A 10,177-nucleotide genomic window follows, 5' to 3' on the forward strand; every position below is an offset into this window, starting at 1 on the left:
CAACCACAACTTCCAATTTAATTTTGGACTTTCTTAACTTTTCAAAACGTGTTGATTTAAAATTTAATTTTGAGCTCTTTTAATTATTTAAAACGTGTCAATTTGTCTCAAGTCGAAACAAAGTATTAAGTTCAAAAGATTTCCATAGAAAATTCCCAAATGAAAATCATTGCTAAATGATGATGATCCTAGAAGTCAAAGCTTTGATGTAAGCCCAAACATGAAGAGCAATTTACATGTAACAATGCATTGTCATATGTAAGAAAAACTTGCAAAGTCAATATATTATTAGACTCCTGCCACATAATACTATGGTCTAGTGATATTCTTCTTCACTTGTAAGTGAAAAGTTTCAACTCTTTCCAAAAGTAAATTTAAACCACATTATTGCTAGTCTATTATGAAACTAAGCCTATTTCCCTCACCCTTAATATAGATTACATCGTGTGCTAAAAAAAAAAAAAAAAGATATATATATATTATTGGGCTACAAAAGCATGATAAAAAGCCTTTTTAAAGCCCATGGAAGAAGACATTATGCCAGCAAAAACATAAAGGGAAATGGTACTAGTTGTCCAGTACCTGCCCCTACAAGGCCGGAGAGAAACCATAATTGTGTGTGGACGGCTCCATAATAATACAGCGTGGACCACCACCGACTCTGGCAGCCAGCACCATTATTGTACTTGAACCCAGCGTAAAAACTCCCACAGCCAACCCGGCAGGGTTAGTTGAAGCTTCAAAATGCTAATTATTGAGCATCAAAACTCATACGAGAGATGCTCGAGTCTCACCGGTTGCATACAGACTTGTGTCTATCTCTTTTATTCCATTACAAGCAACAGCCTGATGAAATACCGCATTTGAAAGCTTCCCTTTCTTTGATTAGGAACATATACGAAATTTGTTATCGTGTGACGAGAGAAACTGATACATAATTATTATACAACGGGTAAAAAGTTAAAACAAGAAGTTCAGAATAAAAGAGAAACATTTGACCCACCACCAGTTGATCTTCAAGCATTGCTGCATCTTCTCTTCCTTCGCATCCTTAATTTCAAAACGTTATTTACAGTTTTACACTGGTTAATTATGCAGATACATTTTTACCGTTCGTTACCTATATTACATATTACTGTCACGGTAGGGTTTATCTGCATTATTATGTCATACAAACCTTATCTAAAGCTCTGTTCCAAGGGTTCACTGTGCCAAATTCTTGCAAATTCTAAACAGGCATTATGTCAACGCAAGTCGAAGATTTCGAACCTCAGATTTGAATTCTTGTATACATTAGAGCAGTGCTCGAAAACGGGACTCCCGTCAGTTGTTTCTCCGTGAGGATGAAATCCTTGCTCCTGGCACGCTTTCACGACACTCATCCCGCCAGGATCAGATAGCCGAAATATTCCATAGCTCCTGGAGAAATCCCAACACAAATTTGTTAACATGGCTGTGTAGAAAGATACTAGGAAAATATATTATTTGTACAAACTTCGATTGCTACCCTTTATGTAGCGTTCTTAGAAGTATACTCGAGCTCTCTCTTAGTTATCTGTATTTTTGGGCACTATGACTTACATTTTGAAACATTTTCGGTACAAAATATGAACCATGAGATATTCATGCAGATGCAGTTGGATATTCAACTGGAATACTTAATTAGTTCTGCAATGGAGTTCTTATTTCGCTACCAATGCGGTTTGGCGTACCGGTCACATTTTCAAGGGGAAACTGGTGAACAGATACCCTTTCAAATTACTGCATTCTCTCCTTCATTCCCTTTTATGCTTGTTTGTGACAACTGACCGAAATTTTTATGTCAGTGTCAGAACGTCAGTGTGGCATGGCCGTGCATAATAAAGACTCATGACCACAACAAAGGGTGTTACCGTTCTTAGTGAAGAATGAAGATGCTACAAGAACAAAGGCAAGGACAAAGACCGAGGGAATGGACGACAGCATCTAAAGCTTGTGGGCCGAAATATAGATGGAAGGAGATTGAACATTTAAGACTTGACTCTTACCGCTACTACAATGAAATTGCCAAATTTTGTTTAAAGCAGAACGACTGAACCTTGTAATTAGTGTTGCAGCATACCTTGAGGTATCAGTTGGAGCCATGACAATGGCAAAAGCCTCAGGTATCATAACCTGAAGACAAAAGTTGGAAAGAGAAAAGTTAAAAGTTGTCGCATATGACAGCATATCGAGGAACCAGATTAACATGTTACCCATAGTCCCTAATTGAAGCAGACAAAACCACACCCAAGAAGGCAATTCAGCATTTCAGAACAAGCCAACATGGGAAATGGTATGAAGTTCATAATGTTACTGTATCTAATTTTAAGTTCTTCTAACCTATGTATGCCTAACGTTGAAATTCAAATATTTTATCTTAAACAATTGCAAGAAAATAAAATTCTAAGACTATATAAATTTTGCAACTAAAGAATGGAAGCGGTTCCCCAACCTGATACGAATAATGAGTGTGCAAATCCACTGATGACATGAAACAACGTTGAGAAGGATGTGTCTGAAAACAAATGGTTAACAAAGTGAACAAGAAACTGTGGTCAATTATAGAGCGACAAAGGAGGATGCAAGCAGCAGAAGAAAATAAAATTATGACCTACATGGATCCATCCAACCGGAAAAAGTGAGTGTTCGTTTTGTATGGCAAAAGCTTCCTCATCGTTAGTTGCCTGACACTGTCATATTTTGTAGTCATAAGAAAACAGAAATGAGATCACACCATGTGGTTAGACGCGGCATGGGCAACAGGAATGGTCTTAAGTCCAAACAAGATGAGTAAAGGGCTGTAAGGACTTACAGAGCTGGAAGTTGATTCCTGTTTGGGTATGATCAGAGTTGTCACATAGAATGTTCCATTTTTCTATACATACACAGAAAAAAAAATTATACATTACTTTTCAAGGAAAGATATCATATACCATTGTGAATGTGTACATATGGACTAAAGGACTAGAGTAATCACACCCGTACTGATTTTGAAATTGCAAATGGTGAGAAACTGAGAGAGATTTGGGTTACTTTAAACAAGATTTGGAGACGGAAGAAAAAGTCTGAAGATCTGAAGATAGTTTCAAATGCAACAAACAAACGCTTTTAGAAACAATGCACAGTGTGAATCTTACAAGAAAAGCGCCAAGAATCCCGCAGGTTTCTAGATCCTTCTCCGTGTTTTCTTTAGCAAGATCAAGGAAATCTTCCATTAACCGAGCTGACTGAAAAAATAAGTATAACAATTAATTATCAAATATCAATGCTCAATGCAGAAAAAATAGTTTGCACGAAACACATAAAACTACAAAACAAAAAGCCAGCATTTGAAGTAAGTTTTTACAATATGTACATCTCGCAGGACCCCAGATGATGCTGATTTATTAGAAGACTGTGATTGACCATGTTCTGTATTTGCGTCCATAACTTGTGATATATTAGAACTTTGAGGCTTTTCTGTGCAAGAGATTACAGGTGAAGGAGAGCATTTAGTAACAGAATGAACTGTGATATTCTGATAGTCACTAGTTGTCTTCAAAAAGTTTGGACCAGGAAATTTACACGCGAAGCAACTACTGCCAGATTCCACTGAACACAAAGATGACAACCTAGGATTTTCCCCATCGATGCCCCTGGCGCTGTATAAAAAAAGGGAGATGATATAATAATCCTAAATTAACAAAATCTCCGTAAAGATGTTAACTTTTGCCAAATTGTGAACGGTTCGCTGAAGTGGATATACTTCTTGATAGGAATTACTATACCTTATATGGTTTCTCTCTGCCATGGCTTTTTATACCGAGTGAGAAACTGCAGTCACTATTATTCAAACCAATTTGAAGCTACAAAAAAATTAAGAAAGATGATTTCCCTAAAAAAAACACCAACTCATTATTTGAAAATAAAAAGTTTTGATTGAAACATAATTTGAAAACTGTTCTTCCTGATGCAAACACCATTCCGGACACCTCATGTCTATGATGCACATATCACCCAGTTCAAAGTACATACAGTATCAAAACAGAAAAATCGCATTTCTGTTTGTATTATGATCAAGAACTTCTTTGTTGATTGCCTTGAGTAATTACTAATTAACTCGACTGCCGAGTTATAAATTTATAATTAACGTCATTCGTCAGTCTGTGAATCCAAATTACCACATTTATAAACGCCCTTTTCCTTCATTACAAGTAAACAAAGAGAAAATTCCAAGTCACCATTTAGATTGATGGTTCCAAACAAAAATATTACAACTTGGTATAAACAACCTTCACCATCGGACATGGTAGGTATCCTAATCACTCAGTAACTTTTACCAACTGGAATGCAGTTTAGAACAATACCATTATACCACTCTAACTTGAAATTTCTAACAATACCAGAGACACCATTTGGTTTTACAATTTCAAAAGGGTATTGAAATTTCAAAGGGCCCGGAGAAAACAACACAGCTAGAGGTGGCAAATCAAACTCATTGAGTTGTTAATGGATACCACTAAGACTCGTTAGTTTGATTTCACCTTACACCATCATCACCGCTACTAGTCGCACCTCTATCTTACGGTGATATCAAATTCATAAGGACTTAAAACGTACCCATTAACAAATCAACCAAGGCATGGAATCGGAAACCCTTGTGAAAAGGGGTCTAAATCACCATTAAGTCCAGAAATTATGGATTGCCCACTAATTATAAAGGAAAAAATAAACATAAAGGAATCAGCTTTTTAAGCGATTCTTCATACCTGTCAAGCAAAGAGATGAACTCATGCAAATTTTCAGCCTCGCATCCCTTTACCATTCAACGGTTAAATGGTTTTCATATTTCAAGCTTTTTGCTGAATTGGGTCCTCTTTGTAAATAGATGAACACAACACACGATCACCCACCATTCTCCCAAAGAGGAGCTTATGACACCACACCCCGCAAGCTCATGCCACATGTTTTACTGTACGACTCCTAAAGCTTCCCTCTTTTTTGCTGAACGACTTGCCGTTTGGATTCGGAGGAACGTTTGTGTACGGTCATGTGTTGTTAAGGCAATCTCTAACCGAAAAGTCCAGAGGGCCAAAAATAGTCCGAAAATCGTCTTCAACCGAGGGTTATGCCAAAAATTCAAAAACTCCTTTCTGTTATAACCAGCATGAATGCTTAAAAAAAAAAAATTGAATCCAACGGCTAGCTAAATTTTTTTTTGGTTTTTTGGGCCTTTTTTAAAAATTTTTTTTTAAATTCTTAAAAATTCTAATTTTTTTTTCCTATAAATACTTAAACCATTCATTAAATTTAAGTTCTAATTTTTTTGGTTTTTTGGGCCAGTTACTATTGTAGTTTTTAACTATAAGTTGTAGTTTTTAAATTTAAGTTATTGTTGGATTTGAATTTAAGTTGTTGTAGTTTTTAAATTTAAATAATAAATTATGTTTGGCCCTATGGCTCTCGGTTGGAGACGGAGACAAATATGATCATGTACTGTTCATTAAAATATTAATATCTTAAAGGCCCAAATGGCTAAAACGAGCTTTCTGGCCAACCCTCGGTTGGAGATGGCCTAACATGCCCCATGTTATATTTGGGTGGACAATTTTAAGGGATAAAATACAAGATTACAAGTTCGACTCACATAAATGTCAAGAATGAATGTATTATATTTATGTTGAGTCCAACACATAATTTGTAGTGAACTTATTATGCGACCTTATCCAGTCTTTCTTTCCAAATAGATTACCTCTCTCCACTTAACAAGTCCACTTGCATGTAACAATGTATTGCTTGAAGTTATTGCTCGGCTCCAAGTCCAGCAGGGAAGGCGGAGTGATTGCATTAGCAAATATTGGACTGTTGGAGCTGGGTTTTAGTGTTTTGGGCAACTCTTCCTCTGCTTTGTATATAAAAGTGGTACATTAATATAAAACAAATATATACGTACGTATTATAATTTAAGTAAAACAACAATTCTACGTGAAGGTGTTCAAGATAAACTCAAATTGCTTCTACGGATTGGGGTTATTTAGGGTGAATTGGGATGAGGACAGAGAAGACATCTCTTTCAGTACCAGGAGGGAGAGGATTGGTAGCCAAGGGTGACGGAGTAACATACCTAATATGAGATCCTCATTCCACACGGATAGGAGGCTCCTAGCCTTCCTCTATCCATTCGGATTTTATTACGAATAATATGGTGTATACAAGTTAGAGGAATGTTTCATTAGTTTTGCCCCCAATACATGTACAGGAACAGTAGCAAAATATTGGATGGCAATGGCTGCTTGACTTTTTCTTCAGTGGCGGCTGACGGCTGAACCTCCCTTCTTTATGTGCCCTGCGGCCCCTAGTTTAACAGTGAACTGCAGAAGACTGAGGAGTCCATTCTAGTCTGATGTAGCCTTTCTAGGTAACCTCTCTTTTGCTTTTTCCATGAACATTCATATTATGCTAGGCAGGGTGTCAAGTGAACCACAGTGAGTCGTTGATACTCGTAAGTGTTAACGGTGCACACGTCGTGTGCCTCTAATTCTAGCACTTGTTTTTTATAATCACTTTGATAGAGCTGTTTGACTAGAGTAATATAGCAAATATGAAACCAACATGAGATTGAGTGAGTTCAACCAAATTATAAGGTGTCTCATATTTTATGAGAGTGGCTTAACTAGCTAGGATTAGAGTGCAACACTTTCATTGGGTACATGTTCAAATTGCTTAATAAGAAGAGATTCGGAGAATGAAATTTACGTAAGTGATGGATTGCCTTAGTCAGTAGGGTTTTCTTTTTTAGCTCACTTCATCATGTAGCATCACTTGTATTAAAAAAAAAAATGAAAATTTACACCGGGAACGTATATGTTTTGTTTGTTTAATTAATGACAGGTCGAGAAATAATAGAAAAGAAAAGGTTATGGCTGTGATGCTTAGAAAATGCTTGTTATGTTGCACAACAACGAAGGCCATGGTACGATCTTGAAACTTTAAAACTTGATTTTATTCATTTTATTGAAGAAGATTTTACGAATAATGAAAAAAAAAATGTTATTTTTACCATCTATTTGTACCATCACTTATAACATCTCTCTAATGGAGATGAGACCCAGATGCGTTGACAGGCCCTATCTCTTAGATACATGGTACAAATGATGGTACAATTAGATGATAAGTATAGCACTACTCAATTCAATATTGGTCCGATTATTATTTGATACAAAATTAACAGCAAGCAACAATTTCTAAGTTTATTGACTTATGTAAAAATATTTATTAGTGATAATTAAATTGGTGTTTGCTTTCAAGTTTTCAATAGCATTTCATATCACTCTAAAGAAAAAATAGGACTGGTGTCATGGTGACCAAAGAAAGCTACAACTACAAGCTCAACAATAGTTCCAACTCAAAGACAATGATTTGATTCCCCTATTTTTCAACCCAACAAGCGCATCAGTCGTGACTGGTTAAGTCGAAAAAATTGTTCCTCGCGACAGTCAGTCATGAGCTTTTATGTCAAAAAAATTTATAGATCCAAGAAATTAGTCTCAAATTTGAACAAGTACTAAAACTAAATAGATTAAATAGCGATTTAAATCTAAATACAGACAAAAGCAAATGTATATTGTGAACCACCCGGAGTTCGAAAAACATATAAGTGCCCACCCCGGTCTAAATTGGAAGACCCCAGTAGATGTATGATGAATCCAAGTCCAACCCAAACCAGGTACCAAGACATATCTAATTAAATGCATAAATATAATAGGAAAACTAATGAAATGACTTAAAAACTTTGAGTTTGAATGATAAGGACAAAATAAAGGATCAAGTGAATAGTATCAAGATTAACTTTTAGTGTAAAAATATGATTTTTCGTTAAACTAAATAGTACCGTGAACTTTTCGTTAAAGTTCCCAATGTTTAATTAAAACGAGACGCTGGCGACATCATCATTTTAGTTAAAGTTCAAGATCAACACATCTCTCAGCAATCTGCAAGAAGATCGAAGCTTCCCTTCTCACTTAATTGTGTCTTCTGGTCTAGTAGCTACTACTACTTATATATTAATTCACGAAACTCCATAACTTTCATACACTAATCTAGCATTGCAATTTGCATGCATGATGCATATATGCTATACTAAAATTGCTTAATTAGGTCTCTTGTTTTACCATTTTGCTGCTCTCACTAACCTATTATGGTACTCCATGAACAACGAAGCAAATGAAAGAAGTTAAAATCACAAATAGACTAATAACACATTAAGACATGTTGATATTAAATCGATAACACATCAAGACATGTCACGATAACAAGTTGCAAATGGCCTTCTGCTTTTTCGAAAGGGTGCATCAGAAATGCGACCGCTCTGGAGAGGTGGCCAAATATGACTCTTAATCAAAACCCAAATGTCTTTCTTTAGGAAGACGATGAAAACAAGAAGAAGAAGAAGATAATATCTGATAAAAATTCAGTCTCAGTTGCACGCGACAATTTAAATTGGAATTTCGACAGTTCATAGGAATGCCTCCAGCTAAAAATAGAAATAAATAATTGCTTTTAATCACTCACTCGCCTTATGCTTTTTATTTTATTTTTTAATAGGAGTGTGATATCCACAAATTTTATTTTGCTTTTCATACACCGTTTTAATTTTCAACCGTCGGATCGGATGAATTGAAGAAGATCAACGGATATAAATTATCAAGCAATGTGTGAAAAGTAAAATAGAATGTTTGGATAGCATAATCCTTTCTAATATCATTGCTTGTCACGTTCCCTTTACCCACCACGTGGCGTCCATCTACAACGCTTCTCCTAACCTATTTTGGTGCCCCTTCATTATTTTCTCTCTTTTCATTTGACCATAAATACATCTATTAAAAAAAAGAAAAAAAATTTCACCAGAAATACATTATTTTTTCTAAAAGAATTTACAAATAGTGTCTTAATTTGACATTGTTCGTTTTGGTTTCGAGCACTTGAGAGAGATTATTTGATAATTATTTTGTTTTAAATTTTTGTAAATTAAAAATTAAAATTTTATTTGTTAATTATTTTCATTTTTAAAAAATTGAAAATAAATCAAAACATAAAACCTCTATTGCAAATTTTGAAAATTCAAGAAAGTAGTCATATAGTTTAGTGTTATTTCTCTTCACTAGTAACTGAGAGGTCTTAGGTTTTGAAAAACATTATTATGGTTAGCCTAATGTGCTCACTCCCCCACCCTTATAGTGCAAATAACATCGTTTGTTAAAAAAAAATAAAATAAATTGTTTTCAGTTTTCAAAAAAATAAAAATAAAAAACGAAAACAAAATGGTTACCAAATGGTCCCTAATTTTTTTGTTTTTGGTTGAATGATCTAATTTACTTTCAAAGTTCTTATTTGCCTACCATCTTAAAATTTTGTAACATTGTAATTAGTATTTCATTAAAAATACTATAATGAGTGCAAACAATGTTTAATCTATGTTGCAAATGGCGCTTTACAACACTGGTGGAAAATCATAATATTTATGCACTATGGTGTAAGTTCAACCCTCATCTATTCCTCCTAACAAATCAACCAAGGCATGGAATGGGAAAGCCCACTAATTATAAAGGAAAGATAAACAAAAAGGAATCAGCTTTTTAAGTGATTCTTCATACCTGTCAAGCGCACTTATGCAAACTTTCAGCTTCGCACCCCTTAATCATTCAACAGTTAAATGGTCTTCATACTTCAAGCTTTTTGCTGAATTGGGTCCTCTTTGTAAATAGATGAACACACCACACGATCACCCACCATTCTCCCAAAGAGGAGCTTATGACACCACACCCCAAAAGTTTCCCTCCTTTTTGCTGAACGACTTGCCGTTTGGATTCGGCGGAACGTTTGTGTACGGTCATATGTGGTATAATTGAAGTAAAACAACAACCATATGTGAATGTGTTCAAGATAAACGAAAATTGCGCCCACAGATTGGGGTTATTTTGTGTGAATTGGGATGAGGACAGAGAAGACATCTCTTTCAGTACCAGGAGGGAGAGGATTGGTAGCCAAGGGTGACGGAGTAACATACCTAATATGAGATCCTCATTCCACACGGATAGGAGGCTCCTAGCCTTCCTCTATCCATTCGGATTTTATTACGAATAATATGGTGTATACAAGTTAGAGGAATGTTTCATTA

General features: G+C 35.4%; 1 protein-coding gene across 4 annotated transcripts; it reads right to left on the minus strand.

The window, feature by feature from the left end:
• Positions 1 to 915: 915 nt before the first annotated feature.
• On the minus strand, positions 916 to 4,946 carry LOC125477653 (AMSH-like ubiquitin thioesterase 2). Of its 4 annotated transcripts, none has more exons than XM_048585030.1 (9): positions 4,770 to 4,911; positions 3,789 to 3,866; positions 3,368 to 3,662; positions 3,159 to 3,248; positions 2,834 to 2,896; positions 2,637 to 2,711; positions 2,474 to 2,536; positions 2,102 to 2,154; positions 916 to 1,419 (listed from the first exon to the last, which is right to left on the minus strand). In XM_048585030.1, exons 2-9 carry the CDS (start codon positions 3,809 to 3,811, stop codon positions 1,245 to 1,247), a joined length of 837 nt encoding a protein of 278 aa, XP_048440987.1. In that variant the 5' UTR covers positions 3,812 to 3,866; positions 4,770 to 4,911; the 3' UTR covers positions 916 to 1,244. The 4 variants fall into 4 exon arrangements, with proteins under 4 accessions (XP_048440987.1, XP_048440988.1, XP_048440986.1 ...); XM_048585031.1 differs by having other exon boundaries at positions 3,789 to 3,895; positions 4,770 to 4,904; XM_048585029.1 differs by lacking the exon at positions 3,789 to 3,866 and having other exon boundaries at positions 3,377 to 3,662; positions 4,770 to 4,946.
• Between the last annotated feature and the right edge of the window lie 5,231 nt (positions 4,947 to 10,177).

Source organism: the organism of the source record quoted next, unplaced genomic scaffold (genome assembly GCF_019419815.1).
Source record: "Pyrus x bretschneideri cultivar Hongxiangsu unplaced genomic scaffold, Pyrus_bretschneideri_v1 Contig22, whole genome shotgun sequence".
NCBI classification, from domain to species: Eukaryota; Viridiplantae; Streptophyta; class Magnoliopsida; order Rosales; family Rosaceae; genus Pyrus; species Pyrus x bretschneideri.

Bases quoted from the DNA above. Each gene is read 5' to 3' on its own strand.
- LOC125477653 (XM_048585028.1), bottom strand. From the start codon at position 4,825: ATGGTAAAGGGATGCGAGGCTGAAAATTTGCATGAGTTCATCTCTTTG. The intron at 3,663-4,769 runs GTATGAAGAATC...TTTTTTATACAG, and splicing joins TTCATCTCTTTGCTTGACAG to CGCCAGGGGCATCGATGGGG. The intron at 2,155-2,473 runs GTTGGGGAACCG...TTTTGTCTTCAG, and splicing joins ACACTCATTATTCGTATCAG to GTTATGATACCTGAGGCTTT.